The sequence below is a fragment of the Acomys russatus genome, chromosome 6, assembly GCF_903995435.1.
Source record: "Acomys russatus chromosome 6, mAcoRus1.1, whole genome shotgun sequence".
Classification (NCBI taxonomy): Eukaryota; Metazoa; Chordata; class Mammalia; order Rodentia; family Muridae; genus Acomys; species Acomys russatus.
In genome coordinates this window covers 6,079,465-6,107,422 of record NC_067142.1, presented here as the reverse complement: position 1 = coordinate 6,107,422, position 27,958 = coordinate 6,079,465, and the positions used below count along the sequence as shown (strand labels likewise).

The 27,958-nt window shown below is 38.0% G+C and overlaps 1 protein-coding gene across 10 annotated transcripts in view; it reads left to right on the top strand.

Annotated features, from left to right (window-relative positions):
• The first annotated feature begins 347 nt into the window (after positions 1–347).
• Positions 348–27,958, top strand: part of Relch (RAB11 binding and LisH domain, coiled-coil and HEAT repeat containing) — an 82,453-nt gene continuing 54,842 nt past the window's right edge. For 7 of the 10 annotated variants that reach the window (XM_051147221.1, XM_051147220.1, XM_051147219.1 and 4 more), the window contains exons 1-8: positions 348–1,043; positions 8,924–9,013; positions 17,583–17,654; positions 17,764–17,819; positions 17,911–18,024; positions 26,231–26,434; positions 26,538–26,629; positions 27,146–27,418. In XM_051147221.1, the coding sequence (XP_051003178.1) occupies positions 518–1,043; positions 8,924–9,013; positions 17,583–17,654; positions 17,764–17,819; positions 17,911–18,024; positions 26,231–26,434; positions 26,538–26,629; positions 27,146–27,418 (1,427 nt within the window). In that variant the 5' untranslated portion in view covers positions 348–517. Of the gene's footprint in view, positions 1,044–8,923; positions 9,014–17,582; positions 17,655–17,763; positions 17,820–17,910; positions 18,025–26,230; positions 26,435–26,537; positions 26,630–27,145; positions 27,419–27,958 lie in introns of those variants that run through there. The other 3 variants (XM_051147223.1, XM_051147222.1, XM_051147224.1) reach the window with 2 other exon arrangements.

Sequence of the window (27,958 nt, the reverse complement as noted above, 5' to 3'; positions counted from 1 at the left end):
CCTAGGGCCATGAAAGGTATCCAGAGTGTTCCCTTCAATCGGCTACCTCCACCACTGAGTCTCGAGGGAACGCCCCCAACAAGCCCAAGTCTCCGCTACTCTCGCGAGAACTCTCCGGCCTTGGCCCAGTAACTCCAGCCAATCCTCGAGTGGTTGCGGGCGGTGCTTAAGGTTTGAGTCCAGAGCGGTTCCTTCAATCTTCCGACTCCGGACCTGAAGTAGGCGGGGCTAAGGGGGAACGGGGCGGGGCGAGGACGGGACACAAGCCAGTTCTCGCGAGACTAGAGACCAGGAAGACGCCTGCAGAGCCGGCTGCTGGTGCAGAGGCACCCGAGGCGGGCCTGTGGTGCTACGTCCCGGCCTCCTGCCTCCTAGTCCGGCCTGGTCCGTAGGTGAGAAGGAGGGACCCGGTGGGCCTGGGCTGCCTAGGTGCTCAGTGGCTCCCGGGCCTAACGGGGATTCAGGTTGAGGCCTGTCGGGCCAGGCAGGGAAGCACCCACACCCCTGACAGAATAAGATGGCGGCGATGGCGCCGGGAGGTGGTAGCAGTGGTGGCGGCGTAAATCCATTCCTCAGCGATTCCGATGAGGACGACGACGAGGTAGTGGCGACCGAGGAGCAGCGGGCAGGACTGCGGTTGGGTGCTGGGGTCGGCCTAGATCCTGGCTCTGCAGGCTCGCTGTCACCACAGGACCCCATGGCCCTGGGGAGCAGCGCAAGGCCAGGGCTCCCTGTGGAGGTGACCGCCGCTCCGGCCGCCCTCGGGGGCAGCGGAGAGACCCCTGCCCGATTGTCAATCGATGCCATCGCCGCCCAGCTGTTGCGCGACCAATACTTGCTGACCGCCCTGGAGCTGCACACAGAGCTGTTGGAGAGCGGCCGCGAGCTACCACGGCTGCGCGATTACTTCTCCAATCCTGGCAACTTTGAGAGGCAGAGTGGGACCCCGCCAGGCATCGGGGCGCCTGGGATCCCTGGCGTGTCCGGCATCGGAGGCGCTGGGGGACGGGAACCGAGTACGACGTCGGGCGGAGGACAGCTCAGTAAGTAGGCGCTGTCTGTCACACCTGCAGATGTGGGGTTACCAGAGTTCTGTGCACTTGAAGGGTATTTGTGGGCGGGTACTGAGTCTAGGGTCGTTTTGAAGAGTGGGAAATTGTTGGGCGAGATGAGAGGTGTCCTACTATATACTGGAAGCAAAAAGAGCCCGCTGTAGCTGTTTGTATTTGTTTCCAATCTTTGATCGGTGTTGTGTTACTCCTGACTCCCCAGTTGGTGTTGGGAACTTTTATATCAATTTCTAGTTTATTGGCTATTATGGCAATCTAGAAAGCTTCCATGTTACTTGGGCATTTTGCTCTAGGCAATTTTCCCTTTTCCCCCAGAGTCTCTTAAGTCAGACTACCAGGAAATAATGTTTCTAAGTACTTCTTTGATTCACTTAAGAGAAAAAGCAGAACAGGAAACGTTGGTGCTCTCTACTAAAGTTGGATCCAAGAAGACCTTTTGTCTTTGGCAGACTTAACTCAAAAATTGGTTTTTCCATTATTTTGTATAATTAATGTATACTACCAAAAAGAAGGAGATGAGATTTCTCTGCTTCATAGAATGTGTTTTGTTTAAATAATTCAGTTTCACTACCCCATTTCAGTAGTATGCAATTTACAGGAAAGCTGTGGAACAGACCACGAACCTTCTGCCAGCAGTTTTCTTTCTCACCATAGCACTATTGTGAAGGCTTTTTGTCTCTGAATAAGCTGGAGATCTTTTTTTCTTTCTTTGTACAATCACTTTTAACAACAGAGTAATCACTGGCCTAGTTATTATTTATATATAAACTTAATATGAAAGTTCTCGGTGTCTTTATTGAGAGCCATGAAATTTTGCCCATATTAATGCTAATGCTTTGATGTTCTGTGAGGTCAACTGGAATTTACTAACAAATAAGCCTAATTGATTTTTCTAACTGTCTGTACTTTTGAATGATACCAAAGACTTAAATTGCTAGTAGAACTGGGTAGGGTATGTTTTCTACCCTAAGCACATTTCTTTCTTTTATAACTACCTAAATTATCTAATGATTGTCATCTGACAAACTACCTCATGAGGACCCAAATGTTATTTATTTTATATATAGTACTTTATGTACATCCCAGGCTTAGTTAGTTTAACCTAAGTCATAGCTTTAAGCTCTTTCGTACTTGATTTTGATGACAGTAATGATTTTAATATAGTCATTTCACTTGTTAGCTTGGTGCTCCTGCCTAAACCTAGAGCCGTACATATGATAGACAAAATGTGCTATCTTTCTAGGTATGTGTTTGTGTGTGTGTGTGTGTGTGTGTGTGTGTGTGTGTGTGTGTGTGTATGTGTATACAACAGGATGACCTCTGATCGGGAGATGAGGACTTTTCATATTTTCTTTCTAAGTGGGCAGGTCTAGGATTTGAACTTAGATCTCCATCTTAATAATCATTCTAATATATTCATGTATGTCTGCTTTACGACATAACTTAGCAAAAGTTAGGTTGTTTCAGTATATGATCAAGTAAAGTATCTAATAATTAAGAGTGTCTTCACTTAAAATGGCCAGTCAACAGAAGGCAAGCAAAGTGATGCAAAATTGATCATCTAAAGGATGAATTGAGAAAGTATAGCACCGTATTGAGGCAGGGTGGATGGTCTACTAGGAGCATCTCCCCATTTCACCAAGGTAGCCACACTGCACAGCATGAAAGTTAGGGCAGTCACATGTAAGCTATTCATAATCATCAGCTAAGCCTCCACAGGGAATCAAACAAGTTTTAATAACATTTTGTTTAATATTTCATAATTTTGTACAGAATATGCTGATTGTATCCATCTTCCCTGTCTCTCCCTAACTGGGCAGCCATCCAATTTCAGGTGCCCGTCCCCTCTTTTTAAATAACCCACTAAGTCCTTTATGCTGCCCATATACTCATGGCTGTGAGCCCATTCACTGCAGTGTGGTTACACTAGCACAGCCCATGCCCTTAAAGGACTGACTCCCCCAGAAGCCATCAGCTGTTGCTCTGGATCCCCAGGTAGTTGTATGGGCGTGTGAGTCCCTCTCTGCTTAGTGTTGGAATGGTGATTGGCTGGATGTTGTGCAGGTTTTGTTCAGGACAACCACAGCTGCTGTGAGTTCATGGGTACAAGAGTCCTGTCATGCCCAAAAGATATTATTTTGCTCCAGTTCTTCCTAACCTCTGGCTCTTAGGGTCTTTCTGCCTGCCCCCCCCTACAACAGCTCATTGAGGCTTTGGGGGGGTGTGATTCGGTTTTTCTCATTTGCGCTCTACTGACATTCTCTGACCACTTGTGAGTTTCTGCATTAACTACCACCCAAGTGCAAGCACATTTATCAGCTCTTCTGAATCAAATCATCTACCAAGGCCAAATTAGCTTGTATAATTCATGTTAGTCAAGAAGCTTAGCTGCATGGTTGCATGTGATTTTTCTGGTGATAGAGCATGGTTCAGCCTCAGGGAGAATAAAACTAAGTTGTAAGCATGGGTGTAGCCTTCTGAATTGTCTCGCCCATTTCAAAAATTACAAGTCAGTTTGTTTTTAAAACCTGTTAGTCCTGTTGTGGAGGTATAAGATTGCTCAAAGTAGTGTCATCAGATTTTTTTATATTATTTCTGCGACCTCTCAGCCCTGTATTTGTGTGCTACCTTACTAAGTTTATACTTTCAGCTTGCACCTGAATCTGTAGCTTAATCTTGTCCTGTCTTTCCTCTTCCTTAACTTTTCCCCCACTTTACGATTATTATTTGTTGTTGTTAACACAGATTTATAAATTTCTTTGCACTTGGATACAAATGTGAAGTAAATAATCCTATGCACAATGTATAAAATATTGTCAGAGATAGGGAAGATCACAAAGCATGAAAATGACGCTGAGGATCGTGGAGCATCCCTTTAATCCCTGTACTCTAGTGCAGAGGCCGGCAGATCTCCGAGTTTGAGGCCAGCCTGGTCTACAGAGTGAGTTTCAGGACAGACAAAGCTACACAGAGAAACCCTGCCTTGAAAAACAAACAAATAAATAGTATAAAATGAAATGAATTAGCAAGGCATATAAGCATCATAGTTGTTAAGGGAATGTGTCACAAATAAAAAGGTACATGTGGAACTTTAAAGAACAGGTAGAGAAAGACAGAGGATATGAAAACCTCAATGTAAGATAATTAATAAAATTAACTTTTTACTTTGCTTTTTAAAATGTATTTTACTTAGTGTGTGTGTGTGTGTGTGTGTGTGTGTGTGTGTGTGTGCGCGCGCGCCCACAAGCAGAGGCCAAAGGACAACCATGCAAATTTTAATTTTCTCTTTCCACTTCTACATGAGTTCCAGGGATGGAACTCAGGGTTGTTGTTGGAGGTTGCTCTGATATGCTTCGATGCTAATTACTGCTTGTTATATAACCTCACCTAAGGAACTTCCAGTTTGACCAGTAAAGGGCCATCACGCCTGAGCAGGGCAAATAGGGTGGGCATGGCTAAGGTTCCCGGGCTTTGGGAGACAGAGAGAACCTAGGGAAGGAGGAGGGGATACTGCAGGACAAGAGAGGAAGAGCAAGGCCTTGCCATGGGTTAAGTGGATGGCCAGTGTGGATGGAGATTTGGCCCAGATGATGATAATTAGCAAGTATTTGGGATTATGGATGGGAGGTAGCTCAATAGAAATTATTAGAAGCAGATGGCATGGGATTGGGGCAGTATATGGGATACCTGCCCCAAAATGGGAAGTAGTCTAGGGGATTATTATATGCCCTGCCCCAAATTAACTAAGGCTGTTTTAAAATATAACAGGTGTCTGTGTCTTGATTGGTTGCTAGTGGGTTAGTAATACCACTGTAATAATAATTATAGACCTGATAATAAACATTATTAGGCCATACTTCTAAATTAACCATAGCAGGTTGTCATGCTTGATAGGAAGTGCCTTTACCCAGTTGAGCCAGCTTACTGTCCCATTTTATTACTTTTTTAAATGAGCATACAAAGTAATGGGTTTTATTATGGCATTTCCACTATACTTTATTTCTATTCATTCCCTCTTCCTCACTGCTATCCTCCAGATCTCCTAGGCATCCTCCTGTTGGTCAGGCTCTTTCCTTCCCTCTAAATTGTCCTCCCTTCTGCTTTTATGTCATTTCCCCTCCCCACCCCACCCCCACTGCCCTTTATAATTTCTTCCCCCTACCATGGACCCCTTTTTACTTTCATTTTCCTTTTTTACACACATATAGCACATATATGTACATACATGAATTTAAATTTAAAGTCCATCTATGAGAAATTATGGTATTTGTCTTTCTGAATCAGGATTACTTCACTTAACATAATAATCTACAGTTCACTCATGTTCTTGCAGATACCATGATTTCCTTTCTAGGAAAAAAAAAAACTGTCATGTGTTTGTCATAAATAGTATAGAATAGCTATTTAAGGGCAAAGATCTCTATGATGTTGACAGATTTTCAGGTATATATGTACGATTTATCCATAACTACATAATATCTTTGAATATGCGTGCACTCAAGCTTAAATGTAATTGATTACTGTTAAGGTAAAATTACTAACCTGTTGAATTTATATATTACACGTTTCATTGAATTATATTGAATTCATATTGTTATATATCATGACAAGGTTTTAAGACATCAATGAGTAAATGAATATTTTGCCAAAAGGACTGCAATTTAATGACAATTTCTTAAATCCCACACATATACCTTTTAATTATGTATTTGGCATTTTTATGATTTTAAAACTATAAAGTACACCAGAAATTAAATGAAATATGAAAAAAATACCAAAACAAAATACTCAAATAATATAAAAAGGAATATATAATTTAAAAATTAACATTTAATCAGGCGTGGTGGTGCAGGCCTTTAATCCCATCACTCGGGAGGCAGAGGCAGGTAGATCTCTGACTTCGAGGACAGCCAGAGCTATTACACAGAGAAACTCTGTCTCAAAAAACAAAAATAAATAAACAACCAAACAAATAAATAAATACATAAATAAAAATTAACATTCTGCTCCACAGAGTCAGTTATTACCATTGTATGCATATTTTAAAAACATAGTATGGATACGAGTGTGCACAAATGTGCTTTCATGGACAAGGTAGAGACTTGTTTTTGGTTTTGTCACTTGCTTTTAAGACAGTCTCCCTATTAGTTCAGACTATTGCCCTTGAGCTCAAGGCCACAGCGCTCCTGCCTCAGCTACAATGTTAGGATTACAGGTAAGCACCACCACACTAGATGCATTGCATAGGTTCTGTGTATGCCCACTTGCTTTTATTGTTGTTGGATTGGTTTGGGTTTGGGGTCTTTGTTTTTGTTTTTTGTTTGTTTGTTTGTTTCTTTGGATATTTACATTCTTATTGATGATCTGCTACACAGTAGGTATTCAGTAAATGTTTGATTGAATTAACCTGTTTTTTCAATCAGCAGCTGTTCAATAGGTTTGGGTTTTGATTTTGGGTGAATTTAGCTCTCAGAGTACTATGCTTCATTAGTTGCTGAGCTATATAGTGAATTATTAAGAAATTATGCAGTAGATGTGCTCATCTATGAAGAAATCCTTTGTGGTTATAGTATTACTTGATAGCATGTAACTCTGGGGTGTTTTGTTTTATTTGGTTTTAGATAGATACTCTAGTCAGTTTTTTAAATCCTCGCTTCAAATGATTTCCCAGCTTTGGCCTCCCAACAACAGGTGTATGCCCTTTGTCCATCTGGTTGTCTTCTTTTTTAGTAAAAGAGGTTAATTTTCTCAAAATTTCCCTCGTGTTTTAGAACACTTGGAATATGAAAAACATTTGCTTGTCCTAGAAAAGAACTGATTAATGGCCTTGGTCATGCTTCTGTGTTGCACTGTCCTAAGCCATGTTAGTGACAAAAAACTCGTGCAGAAATTGCTTAAAGATTTCTTTTAAAAATCTTTGGCTAAATTGGGCATTGGTGGCTAATCTCAGCACTTGGGAGGAAGAGGCAGGTCAATCTCTCTGTAGGTTCCAGGCCTGCTTGGTCTACAGAGCGAATTGCAGGACAACCAGGACTACACAGGGAAACCCTGCCTCAAAAAACAAAACAAAAGTGTCTAAATCCAAAGAACCATATTTACCTTGAACTTACAGGATAGCCTTTTATTAGTCTTCAAATTCAAAATACGTCTACTTATAAAATTTTTTGCAGTTTAGTCCAGTAATGATTAACATTGCTTTCTTCCGTAAATAAATATAACAAGATGGAATATGTTTTAATGAGCTGAAATATTTTTAATTAACTTACTTTATGTACATGGCTTTTTGCCTGCGTGTATATCTGGGCATCGCATGTGTACCTGGTGCCCCAGAGAGGTCAGAGGCATCAGATCCAGAACTGGAGTTACAGGCAGTTGTAAACCAACATCTGGAAGTCAAACCTAGGTCCTCTGCAGATGCAAGAAGTGCTCTTAACCAGCTTGATCCCAGCACTCTTCATTACCCTACACACACACACACACACACACACACACACACACACACACACACACACTTCCTCCATTCTTGCCAGCAGCATATACTGTCATTTGTTTTAATGATCTTGGTCATTCGGACTGGGATAACATGAAATCTCAAGGTAATTTTTTTACATTTTTCTGTTGGCCAAGAATGTTGAGCATTTCTTTAAGAGTTTTTTAGCCATTTGTGTTAAATCTCTTGAGAACTCTCTGCTTAGTTTTGCGCTTCATTATTAATTAGGTTGTTTTCTTGATGCAGGGGGCTGTTTGTTTGTCTAACTCATTCCTCTATCATGTTTATTCTGTTACTATTCTCTGCATTGAACTTTTGGTATGAAGCATTTGCTTTTTTGGTCTACTGATATTTTCTAAAATTTCCACTGGTATTTTCTATATTCTTTATTTTTCTGCTAGGATTTCCTACCCTTTTTTGTTTTGTTACTTTTCTGTTGTTGCCTTAAAAAACATCAAGAGCAAGATAACTTGTAAAAAGAAGGTTTATTTTGGCTTAAGGATCCAAACAGATAAGTGCCCATCAACAGTGGGGGTAAAAGAGTGTGGCAGGAGGCAGGCAAACATGGTGGCATGAATAGCTGAGAGCTCACATCTTGCATAGCAAACAAGAAGCAGAGAGAAAGTCCTTATACTTGGTAAATGGCCTGTGAAGCCTCAGAGCCTATGTCCAGTGACATACTAGCTCTAGCAAGGGAGCTCCTACTGAGGCTCCCCAAATGCCAATAACTAGAAACCAAGTCCTCATGTGCCTGAAACTTAAGGAGGACACCTCATTCAAACCACATTCTTTCCTTCACATAATTTTAACAGCTGTTTTAAAATCTCTTGTGTCCTGATTGTCACATATAGCTTGCCTTAGAATTGATCTCATTTGCTTATTTTCTCTTGGGGCTGCATGACACTTTGATGTTTTTGTGTATCAAGTCACTTTGGACTGTATAATAAACAATGTATACAACAGTTTGTTAAGGCTCGATCTGGTCTTTTTTTCCAGTTTTTTATGTTTGCAGTCAGCAGTAATCTAGCCCAGATTAAATCTACAAAGTCAAGTGGCAGTTTAAATGACTATCCTGGGGGAGGTGGTTACTGTCTGCTTGGAGTGCTTGGTTAGATGGCTGGTTCTGGTTGTACTATTTGTAAGATGCTCTATATGCATTGTTCATAAGTGGGGCCATAATTATCTAAAGTAGTTGAATTGGCTTAAGGATTTTTATCTTTTTTGTTGTTGTCTAATAGAATTTCTAGACCTTAGAGTCATAGTTTTATTAAATGAAAATATTTATGGGTACCTAAATTACACTTTTCTTATTTTGTGACTAAGTACATAATTGTTTATTCTGTTTCTTTTCTCTTTTTTATAGATCGAGCTGGGAGCATTAGTACTCTTGATTCTTTAGACTTTGCAAGATATTCTGATGATGGTAACAGGGAAACGGATGAAAGAGTAGCAGGTGAGTAAGACTGGAGAGATATATTTAGAGTCTTTGATGTTCAAAAATGATAAAATGGCCTGAGGAATTGTCTTCCTCCTACCATATAGTATGTTAATATACATAATTGATATACAAAGTTGTATTACTAAAATTGGAGATACTCCATCTTTCTGGTCAGTGGAATTATGAGTTTTAGTATATATAAACCTACAATTTGCTGAATTTTCCTCATAGCAAGCAGTTAACAACGGCTGTAACACAGACTTATGTTATCAGTTGTATAGTTCAAAGATAACTAACTGTGCCTTAATCTCGTTGCCTTGGTACTCCAAGCCAGGGCCAACATTCACGTATGGCTATCAGTACAACTTTGGATTTTTAAAAGCTAGTTGAAATATTTCTACTCTGATTATTAGGTTGAACTTTGCCTTGAGTTCTGTGGATGCTCCATAGCTCTCCCAGTTGTGTCCAGAAATTCCTGACTTCTCTGTGATGCCTAGTACAACGGGGCCTTCCAGGTCCCTGCCCATCTTTCCTAATTGCTTAGTTACTCAACCCAACATCCTCCTTGCTCATCCCAACCCATTTCCACACACCATCAATCACCACTGGATCTGTAGGGACTTCTAAGGACCAATTTTGTCTTATGCTGTATTCTGTCAATATCATTTGATTCCAGTGAGAATTTCCTCATAATCTACCCTAGAATTTGCCAGTGTAGAAACTATGGCTCCTTGAGTACAAATATTCTCATTCTTCAGGGTTATGGCTTCCTGTGATTGAAGTCATTCTACTTAGTGTTACAGAGTATGTTTTCATACGACTTTGGTCAAGAATAAGACATTGAAAGCAGGATTTAAGCTTCAGTGGGATGTAGGCATTCCTGAAACAATAGAGCCATAAGAGACAGACAGGCTGAGTGACTATTGTAATTCTTTAATGGATTTTTCTTGGACTTACTGGGACAAGTTTGTTAAAGCCTACACAGTGCTGACCTAGTGTACTCATTATAATAAAAACAAATCTTATAAGGCACATCCTTGCTCCACTCTAAATACTGGATGCATACTGTCTCATTGAGGTATCACCACCTACCCACAAGAAACTAAGCCCCTGGGAGAGATTGTACTAGACTTGAGTAGTAGAGCTAGGATTCAAATCCAAATAGCCTAGCAACAGAGCCTACAACTAATTGGACTATATGCTACCTCTTGGTATGAAGGATTAAGTTTAATCTAATTAAAAATTCCATCCAAATATGTGATTTCCATTCCTTACTTAAACTAGAAACTTGATATTTAAAAAAAAAAAAATCACGGTGTTATATAAGTTAGAGGGGGTGGAGGATGATTGTTTCTAGTCAACCAAAACTAAGATGACTCAAGAGTATAAATAATGGCAATATTAACTTAATGAAAAGGTCACTGGAAGAACTTAGTGCAGTCTCCTATATTTTATAAATACTTTTGTTGTGAGTGTAATTTAGCAATAATCATCAAACCATCAAATTAAGCATAGTAGTGAACAGCTATACTCCAGCACTTGGAAAATTGAAGGAGGAGAATTGCCCCCAGATTTGAAGCTAGCCTGGATTGTACAGTGAGACCCTAACCAATAAAAAAGGGGGAGAAAACCTTACAAATCTTATTTGTAATATCTTATTTAGCAAATCAAATGGGAGGTTAACTAAATAAACTCAGGATTGGTTTATCCTATTATATCATTTGTAAAGTAGCATTGTTATATAACTACATATTAAATGTTTTATGTTATAAAATAAATATGTGGTACTTCAGGGGAATCACTGTTGTTATTTGAGATAGGTTGGTTCTCATGAATCCTAGACTAGCCTGAAACTCATTATGTACCTGGGAATGACCTTGAATTTCTGACCCTCCTTGCCTCCACCTTCCAAGTGTTCAGACTACAGTTGTGTGCCCTCACTACTTACGTTGCTGCACTAGGGATCAGATACAGGGCTAGAGCCTCAAGACCCTATTCATTTTTTTTAAAGAGTCACCATAACAGGTTTTATATCTATAAGTTACATATTAAAAAATAACTTGCCAATAAATTGGCTTAATTTCCATTTGAAATTAGGTCCCATTATATTGGATCTGATTGAAGAGTTTCTTGTTATTTAGATGTTTTTGATTTCTGATTAGCAGAAAGCATCGTTAAGAAACAAGCTCTGAGCCATTCCATCTTTGTGTCAAGAGTAAGAAGGTTAGTAATCTATCCTCCAGATGTGTCCTAATTGAGCAGTGGACACCTCCTCCACATTTTTGTACAACAAAGAGTAGAATGTGGAACTGAAGAGTTGGCTCAGCAGTTTAGAGCATTGACTGTGCTTTCAAAGGACCCAGGTTCAATTCCCATCATCTACTTTGTGCTGCACATCAGTCCGGTCCATAAGCTGTTCCAGCAGCTCCAGCGCCCTCTTCTGGCCTTTACAGGCACCAGCCATGCACATGATACACAGACATTTGTTCAGGCAAAACACCTATATACATAAATAATTTTTAAATGTTTTAATGCAATGATTTTAATCTTATATTTTTAATCTAATATATTCTACCTCTAAGTTTGGGTAGCTAGTCATTTTTTTTTAATTTTTTTTATTTTATTTTATTTTTTTACTATTTTTATTTTACTATCGGATACTGTGCTGATATGCTAATGAATGTCTTCATCTTCCTTAGAGGAAAAATGTGTCTCAGCCCTGTGTAGAACCCAACATCTGTATGTGTGAGCTTTACGAATTAATCACATTATCCAATAGTTTTGATTCTTTACTAATCATTTGTAGTAATTTAAAAAGTGAACCAGGGGGGAAAAGTGATTCAGGAAAGGTGGTTGTCCTGTCATCTGTAATTAGATCATATGAAACCCTCAATAATTTAGATAACACAGGTCCAGAATCCGTTGTCCTGTCTCTTCTAACCTTTAAGTAGCTGTTGCTGGTTGGGGAGTTTTTGTTCTCTCCTTTTTGTGGTGGGGGTGGCAGTAGTGCAGGTCTTGTGTAGCTCAGTCTGAACTTGGTCTATGTAGCTGAGGCTAGCTTTGAACACTTGATCTTCCCACCTCTACCTCCCAAGTTTTTTTTATCACCTTTCTACTAAGCTAAAAATCTGGTTACCTTCTTAGCCCTATAGAGTTTCTTCCATAGAGGCAGACACTCCATGCCCAGGAATTGGACTGAGGACTTCTTCATGTGTTTTCTCCTGAGCCCTGTCCTCAGGCTTAGGGCAAGACTCTAAATGGTAGACACTCTGCTCAGTGTTTGTCGAAAATATTTTATTTATTAACAGTCCTGCGAAATAAGTAATGAAATCTTTATTTTATAAACTAGTAAAATGATACTTCAAAGATTTGCCAGTAACAGGAACACACAACAAAGTTTATTTCCAAGACCCACAATGTCTTTTACTGTAAGCTGTACCTCTGAAACACTGTGTAACTTTATGTCTATCAGGATTTCATCTTTTTCAGATAAACTTATTTTAACATAGTCACTTTATTTTCAAAGAAGCAAAGGATTGAAGTTTTTTATTGTTGGCATTTTTGTCATTGATGAGTATATTTTCACATAACATTTATATAAGTACTAACAGATGTCAGAACGAATGAGCTGAATTCTAATTTCATTAATGACTGAAGCTTTTTTAAAGATAACAAGATAGTTCTTGATATGAACTGCTGGTATTTGGCTTATTTTATGCACTCTGAACATATATGTATGACGTAGTTTTTCCGTCAAGGAATTTGTTCTGTATTGTAAGATTGCTTTGGAATAGATGACAAGGGCTTTGACTGCTTTAGAGCTATGTCTCGGAGATAGCTCAGCCTATAAGGTGCTTGCCTTGCAACCATGAGGACCCACGTTCCATTCCCAGTACCCATTTTTATAATAAGGTGTACACAGTGGCATGTGCCTGTAATCACAATGTTCAGGAGGGGTCCAGGGGCTATCTTGCAGCCCACATAGCTTGCTTGGTGAGTTGCAGGACAGTGAGAAACTATCAGAGAGCAGGCTGGAATACCCAAGCAACAACATGGGAGGCTGTCCTCTGCCCTTCACACGCACACAGTGCCTTTCTACCTTCACACAAACGTGTGCACAGTTATTCACACATAAGAACCCGCTTCACAAGATCCGTCTTTTAACATCAGAGTTGCTGATTTCGTTCTTGTAGTTTTTCCTGTTAAAGTATATAACTTCTATGTACACATACTACTGAAATCTGAAGAGATACAAAGCTGCTTTCTAATTTGTGGGGAAGGATCCTCCTGAATTCTGGAGAGAGGAGTCATTGTGGGTCAAGTCAGCACATTCTTGTTGAATACTTACTCTGTATTCGAAGCATTGTTCTGGTCTCTTCAAAATGACTCTTAGATCTTCCCAGTGGACTCATCAGCCGCTATACCCTAGATAACAAACAGTAGCATCCATAGCTTTGTTGTTCCTTGGTTAGTGGCCAAAGCAATATCTGTATCCCACTGCCTCAGTAGCCTCTATTTTGCTTGCTTTGCTGAGGCAAATCTCTGTAAACTAGGTTGGCCTCAACTTACGGTCTTTCTGCCTTAACCTCCAGAGTCCCTGGATTGCAAGCATATACAGCATATGTATGTACATACACACAGAAAGCCAGCTTTTTTGTTTTTTGTTGTTGTTGTTTGTTTTGTTTTTTAGGGCATTATTTGTTTGTTTTGTTTTGTTTGAAATAAGGTCTCACTAGGAAGCCTTGGCTGTCCTGGAACTCACTATGTACACAGGCTGGCCTCAAATACACAGGGATCCACCAGCCTCTACCCCCCCGCCAAGTGCTGCGATTAAATTCTTTTTTAGAACCCAATTTTTCTTATTCTGTGTATCTCCCTAGTTAAAAAAAAAAAAAAAAAAAAAGCACGTGTGTGTATTCTTTCCTATTTGCAGAATCCGTTGGTTTTATTTTCTCATATTGAACTTTATATGAATCTTATAACTGGATATCACTTAAGATTGGATTGGTATTCCAATGAGGTTATATAACATTCTGGAAATTGATTTATCTGCAGTTGGTTACCATGAAACTAAGGTAGGATAAGAAACTGGAACAAAATTATGTGGAGGCTGTTGTATTTAAGTTAAAAGTAATGGCCAGGTTCATTGAAATTTTGTGATTTCAGATTTCCAAAGGTGTATCTGATAACAGTGTTAGTTTTACAAACAAAAGGGTGAGGGTAGAACTCATGGGTAGGTAAGTTTAGAAAGATGAGGTTTTATACAGAATGTTTCTGTCTTTGATATTTGAGTGTCTTGGTATTAGTGTATATAATTATTAATATATTATGTCACAAAAATCTGACATATGAGCAGTTACAGAGATAATTGAGATGAATTGCTAGTTACTAAAGGATTAGAATCAGTATAACATGTTGTCTTTATCCTACCATAAATTAATGTCCAAATTATACTGATTCTGTTACTTTAGTAAGATCAGCTGTGAGAAGGAAATGATGCGATTCAGTTAGGACCGAATTCAAAACTTAGAAAACATTCAAATGGGCATGTCTAGGAAATAAGATTTTATCTGATGAAAAGGTTTTAAGATTATGATCATCAAAGTCACAGGAAGGCATGCCATGGGATATGAAACCTGAGAAAGGGCCAGAGAGTGGTGATAAGAGAAACCAACCTTAAGAGACGTGATAGAGGACCTGAACAGAAAGAGTGATGGTGGGAAGGGTCTTTCTTCTTAGGGGAAAAGGCTACTTTTCTAGCCCCTAAGACAAGTACGGAACCTATAGAATTTGAAGTTTGCTTTGATGGACTTATCACCAATTTTTTTTTTTTTTTTTTTTTTTTTTTTTTTTTTTTTAATGTCCAGGCAGGGAATTCTGTAAGCCCAATAGAGTGGTGGTAATACTGGATTTTTTTACTATTTTTAAAGTAGATTTTTATTCTAATTTATATTCTTAAGAGAAAAGTTTTTCTTCTTCCTAGAAGTACTCATAGGAGATATTAAACTATTAAGAGTTGAGAACTAGTATTTCTGAGAACCTTATATTAAGGGAAGAAGGAAACCCAGAAATCAAGTCTCATGTGAGCACTAATTATTTTGAAAACAGTTCTACTGGGGTGGGACCTACAGTAATTTAATATTGCTTATACTGACTTAAATGTTTTGGTAAAATTATAATGCACAATGTTTAATATGCATGCATATTTATAATTATTACATTTAATTTCACTAAGATCATTTTAGTTTGGGCTAAGCATTTAGAATGAGCAGATTGGTTGTTGGTTCCTATAGCATTTTTTATAAATACACATACCCTCATACATTGTTAGGAAGAATTCGGATTTTAAGAACTGCTTGGAACTTGTTCCACGGCGTATATATCTCCTTACAGGATAATTCAGTTTGCACTTTAATCCAGTGTTTTGGGAGACAAATTCATATATGTATAAATACTGCATTGTATTATGAATCTCTCTTGACAGTGGGAAGGAGACAGAAAGAAAGAATAATGAGGGTAAAAATCAAATAGTTTGTATACATGTATGAAATTGCCAAGAAGTCAATTTTTAAACTTTTAAGAAAATCTTGTAGAATTCTCCCATCTGTATTTTCTTGGGTGTGGTCTACCTTTTATAAAGATGTGCTATTGCTTCAAGCATAAAACTCTGTCTTTTAGAGCCTGTGTTGTATACTAAGAAACATGCAGCAGAGTGAATTCATTTTGGAAGGCTGTCTTTTCAAAACATTGGTATCTTTTAATGACATTTGGCAATATGTATGTAGATGCTCGTAAAAATAAAAATTCTTGCCGTCTGACATGGGTTTTTCTGGCTTTCTGTGCCTAACCATTCTTTGTTTTGTTCCTGGTCACCAGTTTAATTTGAGTATTTCCCATTTTGTGTTTTACCCAGTTCCCCCCTGTTTTTTTTCTCCCCACCCTCCACCTCTTCTATCATTCTGGTGTAGGGCATTTCTGATCTGCAATTGTTCTGTAGTGTATTTTGTGCAATTTTAAGTGCTATTAAAAACATAGTAAGTATGCTTTTACCTTATGCATAGTCTAGTTAGGTGCCTTTTTTTCAAAATTGCATTGAATTTTGAAAAGATTTTAAGTGAACAAATTTCTACATAACCCTATTCTCTGATGTAAATAATCTTACTTTAGCATAAATTCTTAAAGAATTTCAAGAAATTGCAGCTCAGGGGAAATGTCTTAGCCTTGCTGCACAGAAGTGTTTGCAGATCAGCTTTGCTGACTACCAGTGGCACGCAGTGACTCTGTGCCTTCCTAGCTGTGCTTTCATTGCTGCTGCAGTTAGACTCTGTGCATCAAAACAAATGGCCGCCATAGCTGTGACTCAACTGCATCTTAAGTTTTTATTGAACACATGCAAACTGAGTGAATCCTAATTTTTCCATATATTTTTACAGCTTTCTTATATCTAATGCCATCTCATCTTTTTATTCCATCAACCAATCAGGGCAACCCTGCATTTCTTAAGATGAAAATTAAATTGCCTAGTCTTTATTCAAGTCTGTAATTGCCGCTTATGACAATGATCAATTAATTTCCCAGAGTTTTAATTAACAGAAGTAACTCTCATTCTTCAAATATTTCTTAAGATCAATACCTATAAGTTTTAAGAAAACTTCACAGTTAAGATACATGCAATTAAGTCTTGTTCATGATAAATAATGCCCAGAGCTTAATAAAAGGTTTCCCCTGCATCCATGTTATTTTACAATCAGACTATTTGATAGTAGGAGAAATCTTTGAATTTTATTAATCCTCTTAACAGAAAATATTCTACTTAAAGACTTATTAGACCCTTTTAAATTCTACCTAATTTTACTTATCACCCTTAGATAATTGTATACAACTATTTTAGAGGTGATTGATGTGTATATAATTATTTGCTTTAATGTAAAATCATTTCTATCCTTTGGTGTTAAATAGAAACTGAACTAAAATCTTTAGGCCTTTCTTATGTGTGTCTTTAACCTATCTGCTTGTTTTTAGAAAAACATGCTTCCTTGTAGGAAAGTGTATAGGCATACGTTTGTTACACATTTAAACTGTTACTCTCAACCTAACAAGAGGTCTAGCCAGCAATATTCTAAACAGTGCATTTCAAAGTAACTTAAAACACTGCTGTTGTTGTTTTAAGGATAGTTACTTATTTTTCATGTAATTTTTACCTCCCTTCCCCCCAAATTATGTTAACCAAAAACATTTCATTGTATTTTCTTACCCAGATTGGCTAAAACAGAAGCCCAAATTATTAAATTTTTAGTTACCTAAATAAAAGTAGGCCACAGATTGTATTTTAATAGTTTTATTCCTTGTCAGACAGCTAGAACATACACCCCTGATTCTGCTAAAACTATGGAAAACGATCACCAGTTTGCTTGCAAATCAACTCTGCTGCATGCGTTCACAAGTTTCATAAAGGTTGCATGCTTTCTGTTTTCAATACAAATTGTGTTTTTTTTCATACCCATCTTTGCTTTTTATTTTTTTATTTTTGTTTCCCTTTTCTTGGTTGGATGCCTATGTGTGTTTAATCCAAATCCCTGTCCAGTCCTGGAGTTTGAACTACGGAAAGCCAAGGAGACCATTCAGGCCCTCCGAGCCAACCTAACAAAGGCTGCAGGTGGTGTACATAAAACTTTTTGAGCCTTTTCCCCCTTTTACAATGTAGAAGTAGCTTAACTATTCTTAAGTGTAAAGTAGTAAAATGTTATCTCATTTTATCTCACCAGAACATGAAGTTCCTTTACAGGAACGAAAAAATTACAAATCAAGTCCTGAAATTCAGGTGGGTGACTGACACCAGTTATCATCTGTACAGCTCAAGTGTTGAAGGAGCAAAGCTCACATTTTCCTATCTGTCTTTTATTTTGCTCCAGGAGCCAATTAAACCCCTTGAAAAAAGAGCTCTCAACTTCCTAGTCAATGAATTTTTGTTGAAGAATAACTACAAGCTTACATCAATAACCTTTTCAGATGAAAATGATGATCAGGTAAAGTTACTGGTTTGAGTAATGTCTACTTTAATACTTTTTCTCTTGGCTTGGTTGTTAACACATATGCCTATGTGGGTAGCTTCTAAGAAGAAAGCAGGAACTACTCAGTTTAGTATTCAGCTGGCTCACAGACTTTATATTTTGTATCTTTTCTAAATAAAAACTGTCTTTCTTTCCAGGTACCTTTTTTCAGCCTTATAGTAACTGTAAACCCCCTTCATATTTTTGTTCTTTCGTAAAGTATGCTTTGTAAAACTAAATATTTACGGGTCCTATTGATCAGTGCAGACTTAGAGATTGAGTTTGACTATAAAAATTTCTTGAGTAGCACCATAGGTAATTCAGATGTTCAAGAGCAATGGATGGAATTTTGTTTTGGTTTGTTGTTTCTTTGTTTGTTTGAGACAGGTTTCTCTCAATAACCTTGGCTATCTTAAAATTCACTCTATAGACCAGACTGGCTCTAACTCAGAGATCCACCTGCTTCTGCCTCCCAAGTGCTAGGATTAAAGATGTGGCCACCACCACCACCCAGCTGAAGAGTATTTTGAATGACAATGTGTGTGTGTGTTTGTGTGTGTGTGTGTGTATGTGTGTGTGTGTGTGTGTGTTATATGTAGCTATTTGGTTCTCTGAATAAGAACCAATTATTCTTCTAATAAAATCTCAAAGACAAATGATGACTAGTTTTATTATTGTCTCTCGCTCTGGAAATGTGACCGCTTACTGCTCCATGGATCTCTTTGAATCTTAAACCTTGCAGAGTAAATGCCAGAGGATTTATTATGAAAAAAATCAAAAAGCTATCATTTTTATCTTTGTTTATCCATTTATTTCTGTGGTGCTAGGGATTGGGACTAGGGACCTTATACATGCTAAGCAGACATCTGAACTCCAAAGTTGCCTCCTCACCCCCATAGACCATTATTTTAAATGAAGGTTGTTCTTTTGGTTCATAAAATCTCCTGTGGACATTTTTATAGAAATGGAAGTTCTGTAAAGGACAGCAGTTTATTTACTTCCTCAGTTATCCAAGGTTTAAATGTAATACAGTTAATTGTGTATATCACTTAGTAGACACTTTCTGTAAATAGTATCATTCATTAAGTGATTTTTCCACTGTAAAATTCATCATCATAAAATATACTCATGCATATTCAGCAAGGTGCTATATAATTCTACTCTGCTATTATTCATATATGAAGTGTCTATCATTTACCAAACTCATTTATTAATAATTTAACAATAAATCTGTGTAAGTTTTATAAAAGACTCAATTTTCTGCATAGCTGTATTTTTCCAGGGAATCACCAATGACTTTATTACTTTTTATTAGTATCAGTTTTTACTAATTTTCAATTCTAGCCTTGGAGAGAAGCCTCTAATAGGAATTTTGCAATAAAGGATGAACCCAGGGCATCCAAGCACTGGAACTTTGTCAAGCAGGCCTTTCGGACACCTGGTTGTGGGGCACTGGAACTTTGTCAAGCAGTGCCCCCAGAATTCTTGGCCTCACCATTTCCCCCTTTTCCTTTAGGCTGTGAAGCACAAAATTCAACTGTCAAGGCTCGCAAACCTTTGGCTAGTTGTCTGAAGATGACTGGGAATAAAAAGAAAAAACAGAATTATAAAGATGCTGATATCCAAATTAATAAAAAAGGACCAAGAGGTGTTGTGTCCTACATAGGAGTGTACAGCTACCAATTTCTTCTAATGAGGAAGATATAACAGGAGTATGGGCTATATTAGAAATCTTTTGATGAAGAGAAGCCACATCCTTAGATAAGGCAGAATTATTTATTCCAAATATCTTGTATATATGCCTTAACTTGACGCCAGTCATGTTCTGTATCATTATATGGGAGAGGGGTTACACAGATCCACCTAAGAGCAGAATGACATTGCACACTGTGTCTAACCTTAATATTATTTAGTTGATTTCCTATAAAAAGAACAGCTTCTTCTAAGGCATTAATATGATCTTGAAGGCCTCTATCAGTTGTTCTTGTATCACTTTTAGAAAGCTGATCAACATGAGTTGTAGTATAAATATGTTTAACTAGAGCAGTTGTAGACATTGTAAAACTAGCTAAAACACCTATAAGAGCTGTAATTCCTAAAATTAAAGCAGCAACAAAACATTTAGGTCTTAAGAGAGCAGAAGAAATCATATCTAGGGCTTGAAGCCCAGGATTATACCAAGAAGTAGAAATATTAATGGGTAAAAGAACATATGGTGGCTGTCTAATCAATACATAACATCATGTGAAGAAGAAGCAGTAATGTAATTAGTAATTGTGCAACCAGAACAGGAAACTCTAAAGGAGCCATGTTGATCAGGAGAAGTAAAAATGGAATCTTCAGGTCCTTGACGGAGAATAGCAAAAGGAGTTTCTACACAAGATTGAACAGATTTGACAACAAATTTAAAGGTATGCATAGGTTGATATAATGAAACTTTGTGAGTAGCAGCAAAAAGGTGGAAAAAGTTCTTTTGTAAAGGACATTTAGGAGTCAAGGTAGGGAAAAAAACTGGAGTGGGCCAACCAAAAGTATACCAAGCACTAAACTTCTCAGGGAATAAAACTTCAGGATCATAAGAATATTTCACATAATTAGGCTCAAGAAAACTTTTTACAATCAAAGTTAGGTCTACTAAATGATCAATCAGTGATGAAGATGTATTAAAAGGCTGATAAAATACAGAAGTATTGGTAAAATCACAAAAAAACCATTTAGGGAAATTATTTTCAAGGGAAATGTGATCCCAGGAATCTCTTATAGTTGAAGGGTCAGGGCAAGCAGAAAGCTTAGGGGGCAAAGGCAGAGTTGTACTCTCATATTTATTATCATTAAGGGCAGGAAGCATAATCTGTAAAGCCCAAATAGATCTAAAATCCATAGTCCATGAGTAGACATGCTTACTCCTCCTGGAGAGTCAGCAGTCAAGGTATGTTGAGTAAGTAAAAAGCAACCAGTAACTGAGGAAGCAGGATTGGTATAAAAACTAATAGGTATTGAATCAGAAACACCATCAAATGTAATATCACTCTCTCAATGTAACAAATATTCATTGCTCTCTCCTGCCATAAGAGCCACAGCAACAGTTGTAACTTTGACTGGAGCAAAATCCCAAGTTGCAAGATGAAACATTGGGGGGTCAGGTAAATAAGCCCAATATGCAGCTGCATCACAGCCAGGAAGTAAGAACAACAGTACCTCCATCATGATTAGGGATGGGGTAACAATTGAGATGTAATATGAATAAATTAATAAGATATCTTTTTTTTAAAAAAAGATACCATGACAAGAAGCAGATTCTCCGGTGTACGTGGCAGTGCTTGAGTCTGGATCAGGTGTTCAGCACAATTGCTGAGTAATTTTAACTGGCCCCAAGTTGGTATTGGTTGCTGGGGAGGAGACCTGGAGTTGCTTTGCCTGGGAGCAGGACAGGAGCATAAATGGAATCTCTTAAAAGCAGGAGCTAAAGAAGTAGTATCACAACAGGAAGAAGGTAGGGGTGTGTCTTCTTGAGCTGAAGGGGAGAGAAAATCAGGAACCATCGCTGGAGAGATCTGCAGCTGGCGTTTTATGCTGCATGGATGGCTGAGGCAGATTGGATGTGGCTCCATGGTAGGGCCGAATAAGTCGGTCCAGGATCCAGAAGGGGGAGTCTGCATTCTGAGGAAACATAACTGGCATATCCTCATCCCGAAGTTAGCCGCCCATCAGGACCTTTCCACATTCCCGTGAGCAAGTCACGCCACTTAACTAAAGGTTTTACGGAAGCTGAAGATTCAGGCTCCCAATGCTTTAACATAGGAGAAGTTCCACTGTCCTCCCTATTAAGATGATTTAAGACAAAAGGAGCATGCTGTAATATATGATGTGGAGAGTGATATTTATATTCACTGTCTTGTAATCTATAGATACATGTTTTAAAAGTCTGATGGGCTCTTTCCACAATAGCTTGACCCTGTGGATTATATGAGATGCCTGTAGTATGCTTTATATTACATGTTAAACAAAATTCTGTGAAAGCTTTGCTAGTATAAGCAGGAGCATTATCTGCTCACCAAAAAGGGGAAAAAAAACAACAGAGAGGACAGGTGAAACAGAATCTGACCTGTTAGTTCCAACTTTCACATTATTTGATAAGGGACTAACTTAGGATATAGAAGATATGTATTCTTTCATCAGTTGAGTTGGCGTTAATTAAAATAGATGTGGCCAGGAACTAGTGTAGGCAAAGCAACTTTGATTAAGAACAAAGAGAGCCTGAACCACTTACTTCCAGCCTTAAAAGATAAGATAATCAAGACATACACATGTAGACAAGTAAAGCAAGGCACCTATTCCAATGTAAGCCAGAGGTAGACGTGCACATGATCTGTTGCTTTCTCACAGGTGCAAAGTTACTTCCATACAGGAAAGGCAGCCTTTTTACAAATGGTATTAGAAAAACGTGGTGGCCATGAACCTCCCAAGTGACTTGAAATCACAATCCATATTATATATGAAAATTAATTCAAAATGGATCGTGGATTTTAATATGAACCTGTAATGCTTATAGAGGTAAAAGTAAGAGAGTGAATTATTATAATTAAGAGAGGTAGATAAGATTTCTTAGACAAGACACCAAAATCATGGTATTTTTCAAATGTTCTGTCATCAAAATACTTTTTCTAATTTTTAAAAGACACTCTTTGCTGATGAGATGGCTCAGCAGATTAAAGTGCTTGTCATACCAGGCCCTAGCAACCTGCTTTCGATCCCTAGAACCCATGTGAAAATGGAAGGAGAGAAGCAACTCCTAAGTTGTCCTTTGACCTCCATACTCAAGCCATGGCGTGCATGCACAGACACATGCATAATAATAGTAATTCTTGACACTGGAGGGGTAGTTCAGCAGTTAAGAGTACATGATTAAAAATAAAAACAATTTTTTTAAAGACCACTATTGAGTGAAAATGCAAAGTATAGTTTGGGTGAAAATATTCAAAAGTCAATAAAGGATATTTTAGAATTCTCTAAACTCTTTAATAAGAAATAAACACAATTTTTAAAATATGAGCAAAAGAATTACATGTATGCTTCACCAAAAAAGGCATCTAGATGGAAATGAGCTCATGAAAAACATAGCGCCTTTTCCTTCAAAAATGCATATACAATACATTGAGATGCCATACACTTAGGATGGCCATGATTCAAGACTCCCTACACTAGGTCTGAGTTAGGTAGATTGCCATATGAAAAAATAGCTATACAACAACAACAACAAAATTAGCTATGATAATACAAAGGCCTGAGAGACAAGAGATAGAGGAACTAAGAGAACAGAAAATGCTTAATCATGAACTTACGGTACCTAATGAAGTTGATGATCAAAGTAGACAGCCCTTTGATAATGGGAAAGAAGCTGGAGTGGAGGCCAGCTTACTGGCATGGAGCTGAAAATATGGGACTGTCTACATGTCTAGTTTATGTGTGAATTCATAAAGACCTAATTGTACCTTGAGAAACAGAAAGGAGGAATAAGATTGCCTAAAAGACACTGGATTGTAAACGTGGTGTGGTTGTATGTACCTTTAATCCCAGCACTCAGGCAGAGTCAGGCAGATCTCTGTGAGTTAGAAGCCAGCCTGGTCTACAAAGGAAGTCCAGGACAGCCAAGGCTACACAGAGAAACCCTGTCTTGGAAAGATAGAGAAACAGAGAGAGAAGCTCTTCTAATTGAAAGTTGCAATTCAAGGAAGAGATACAGAAAGCAATGCCAGTGATGCAGAAAGCAGAGCCCCCTGCATGGAGCCAGCTTACAAACAAAAGCTGAAGAGGGCCAGATAGTTCATTAGACTGACAGACTGGGAAGCCTTGATGCTGAAATGATGTTGAATAACAGATAATCAGGACTACAATTATGGAGGATCATTGCATCAATAGCAGAGTGGATCTTCATAGGGGCATTCAAACTGTTAAGACGCTGAAAATGGTAATTGTTTCTATTGTAAACTTTAAACTATGTACAATTTTCAGCGCGAAACGGGAAAGTTATAGAGGAATGTTAATTTGAACATGGCTATTCTGGCAAGAGATCAAATCCGAAGACCTTCTGGGTCTATGTGATCTGGCTGGCAGGTTTGCCAGGACAGTAATAGAGAGATGGGTTGCAGGGAGAGAACTCAGGTGAAGACAGAAAATGAGAAGACTCCAGAAGATTAGAGCAAATTGCTGAGTTAGTTTGAGGCCAAGCAGAGCAATTCCAGGCAAAGAGAGAAGCCAAATTAAATAAGCCAGCTAGGAGAAGAGTTTGAGCCAGAACAGCCGAGTTAAACCAGCCAGCCCAAAGCTCAGAAAGAATACGTAAGGGTGAGCTTGTTAAGCAGTAAGTCTCAGAGGCTGAAAAGATTCTAGGCCTAGGTTAGATTGTACAGAGGCTACAAGTTTCCAGGACTAGACCTAGGTTAGCAGAAGAAGGCAGTAAGCCTCCTAGACAACAATTGAGCCAGGAGAATGAAAATTATTTTTACATAAACTGATATGTATAATACTCAATTATAATTTGTCTAAATTAAAGTTACTTAGTTCTTATAAGCCAGCACCACGAGGCCTATAGAAATATTAAAATGATTCTTTAAAAGTCCTAAGAAGTAATGAGCATTATACTCATTTTTGTATGCCCTTTTAACTGATAATAATAAGCAAAGACTAGGAATGTTATATTTGGGTCTCATGTTCTCCAAACCCTGATTTTAGTGCTCATATCAACTTCACATTAAATTTTCAGTCATAATTATTTCATATTTAAGCCATCAAAGGGTCGAAGTGCCACATTTATAATATCATATGACTATACTAAAAATTTTTCAAAGAGTCTCATAGATAAATTTCAATAATATGATAACAACTTAGTGCTAAATTATTTTATTTTAGGACAAGGCAGGATGGTAAGAAAGAATATCTGCCTATGATTTCTTACTATGTAATTTCATACAACCCATCAAAGTCTTTGCCATTGAGTACTCAAGATAGTGTGTTTTTTGTGTGTGTGTGGTTTTAATGAAGTTGAATTATTCAGAATTAAAGTGAATGTTTCAAAACACAAAAAAATTTACAGGCAACTATTTGGATTCTTTTTTTTTTTTTTTTGGTTTTTCGAGACAGGGTTTCTCTGTGTAGCCTTGGCCATCCTGGACTCACTTTGTAGACCAGGCTGGCCTCAAACTCACAGCGATCCGCCTGCCTCTGCCTCCCGAGTGCTGGGATTAAAGGCGTGTGCCACCACGCCCGGCCCATCCGGTTTGGATTCTTTAAAGTGCCAGAAGTAAGTTAGATTTAAATAGCTATAGCAATATTAGCAGGTTAAGCTGGCTGTTAGTTCATTAGAGAGTATGGTGACTATATGTAGTGTGGGCTGACGGAAGAACAATGCCATCAGTCAGTGTATTTGTAATTAGTAAGTATAGTTGATAAACTAAGCACTTAGACTCTTATTGCCCCAGTGAACAAACTCAGGGCTTAATGCATTGTAGACACGGACTGTATCACTAAGCTCCATCTCTAGCCCCTTTTTTATAGGTTTAGCTTTAAAAAACAAACAAAAAACATGTTATCATCTAACAGAATTAATCAGAAAGCATAAAATTGTAAGAATGATAACTGTTCAGTGAAAGAGTACCTAGCATATACACTTGAGCTTTTTGTGTTTTGTTTTGTTTAGAGATATGGTCTCACTATGTAACCCTGGCCAACCTGGAACTCAGTGCAGGCTGCCCTCAAACAGACAGATCCATGTGCCTCTGCCTCCCTGGTGTTGGGACTAAAGGTGTTACACCATCATGCCCAGCACATTTAGACATTATAATTAAATTATTACCTTTAGTTTTCCAGCATGCAAGATAAAATTGCCCTATTGGGTTTTTTGTATTATCTTTAATTACATTTATCTCTCTCTCTCTCTCTCTCTCTCTCTCTCTCTCTCTCTCTCTCTCTGTGTGTGTGTGTGTGTGTGTGTGTGTGTGTGTGTACACATGTAGAAAGTCAAGGAACAGATTTAAAGTTGGTTTTTTACTCCAACCATATTGGTGGCAGGGATTGAACTCAGGTCATTGAATTTGACAATAAATACCTTTACCCACTGAGCAATCACACCAGCTTCTCAAGAACTTTTTTTTGTGTGTGTGTCTTTGTGTATATATCCTACTAGGATTTTGAATTATGGGATGATGTAGGATTAAATATTCCCAAACCCCCGGACTTGTTACAACTTTACCGAGATTTTGGAAATCATCAAGTGACTGGGAAAGATCTTGTGGATGTGGCCAGTGGAGTAGATGAAGATGAATTAGAGGCTCTTACACCAATTCTAGCCAATGTCCCTCCAACTCTTGACACTTCCCTACCTGTAGAGGTGAGAAATACCAGCTAATTATTCATTTCCACAAAAAGTATTTATGTAAAACTGTTACTGTGAGATCTTGAGTTTCTGCTTTTTTTCCTGCTTTGATTTTTAGAACTCCTTGCTAGTACAGAAATTAGAAGATAAAATTAGCTTATTAAATAATGAAAAATGGTCACTGATGGAACAAATCAGAAGGCTTGAAAGGTTAGTACTTAGTTGTTATTTATAAAAGTCCTAAAGTTTGTATTCACATTGGCAGGTTATATAGATAAGTGAAGCAAGGTTTCAATAATAAAGCATAATATTTTCACAAAGCTCTTATTAAAGCTTCTTATTTATTTTCAGTATTTAAAAAGGCAAAAATATCCCCTCACCAGTAGATTAAATTGATGTAGAGATAACTTAGGAGAAGTTATATATTTCGATTTCACCCAAGTCTTGTCAGTTTCTGTAAAATAAGTCCACATTAGTTATTTTATATTTACTTTACCATTCATTATTTCATTTCTCCAGAGCAGGCTCTAAAGCCATTGCTTCCCTCCTGGTGATAGTTTACAGCTACACTTTTGGAGTAGGGAGCTCCAATGACTGTTGTACAGAAGAGCTTGGGCTCACCAGCTAATTGGCTTTTAGTATGTTCTGCTTGTGATCACTTGGGATAGATACTGGCATCAAGGCTTCCAAAATTGAAATTGTTCTCTGGGAATTTTCTTTCTAAAGTGAGATGGACATCCTCAAAACTGAACACTTTACCACCGTAGCAGTTGGTGATTCTGTGCAGCCTTCTTTGGTTCCTGAAGACAGTAGACAGACAATTGTAAATAGTTCAGACCAGGAAAAAAATAAGGATGTTCACCTTGAAGTACCAGATGGAGCTGACTCCTCTATTCCTAAAGAGAATTCCTCAAGTTCTCTTCCCAGGAAGGACAGAGAAGAGCTGCCACCTTCTTCTGTACCAAGTAAAAGCACAGTCCATTTTGATCAACCCAACAGGTTAGTGTGCATGCTGTGCTTTGAAATGTCCCTTTCACTGTTTGTGCCTTGTCATGCTGAAGAACTTCAGTTTATATTGGAATACCTTTGGTAGTTACAAATTATTACACTTGGCATAACTTAGCACGTAGGCAGAGTACATGTCTCAAAGTGGAACAAATAAGTATTAAATTATATCAAAGAGAAGGAAACCATAAGTTGACAAGGTTTGTCTTGGTTTAAATACATAAGACCATAAATAACCTGTAGGTTACTAAGTGCTCTTGGCCTTCCCCTCCACACTTCTTACCTTTCTTCTGTATAAGCTCAGGTTTTAATGCTATATAGTTGCCTGCACTAAACCAAAACAAGACAAAATAGTATTGTTCAAGTCCTTTTTCTATATCTGCTTATTACTAGTTGTGTATTATTAATATTCTCTTAGTTCATTTAATTTTTGTTTGATTATAGTACTTAAAACTCAGAAAGTTTAAAAAAAAAAAAGGTAAAGCATGGCTCCCATATTTTGTGGTCAAATTATCTAGTAGGAAAAAAAAAGCA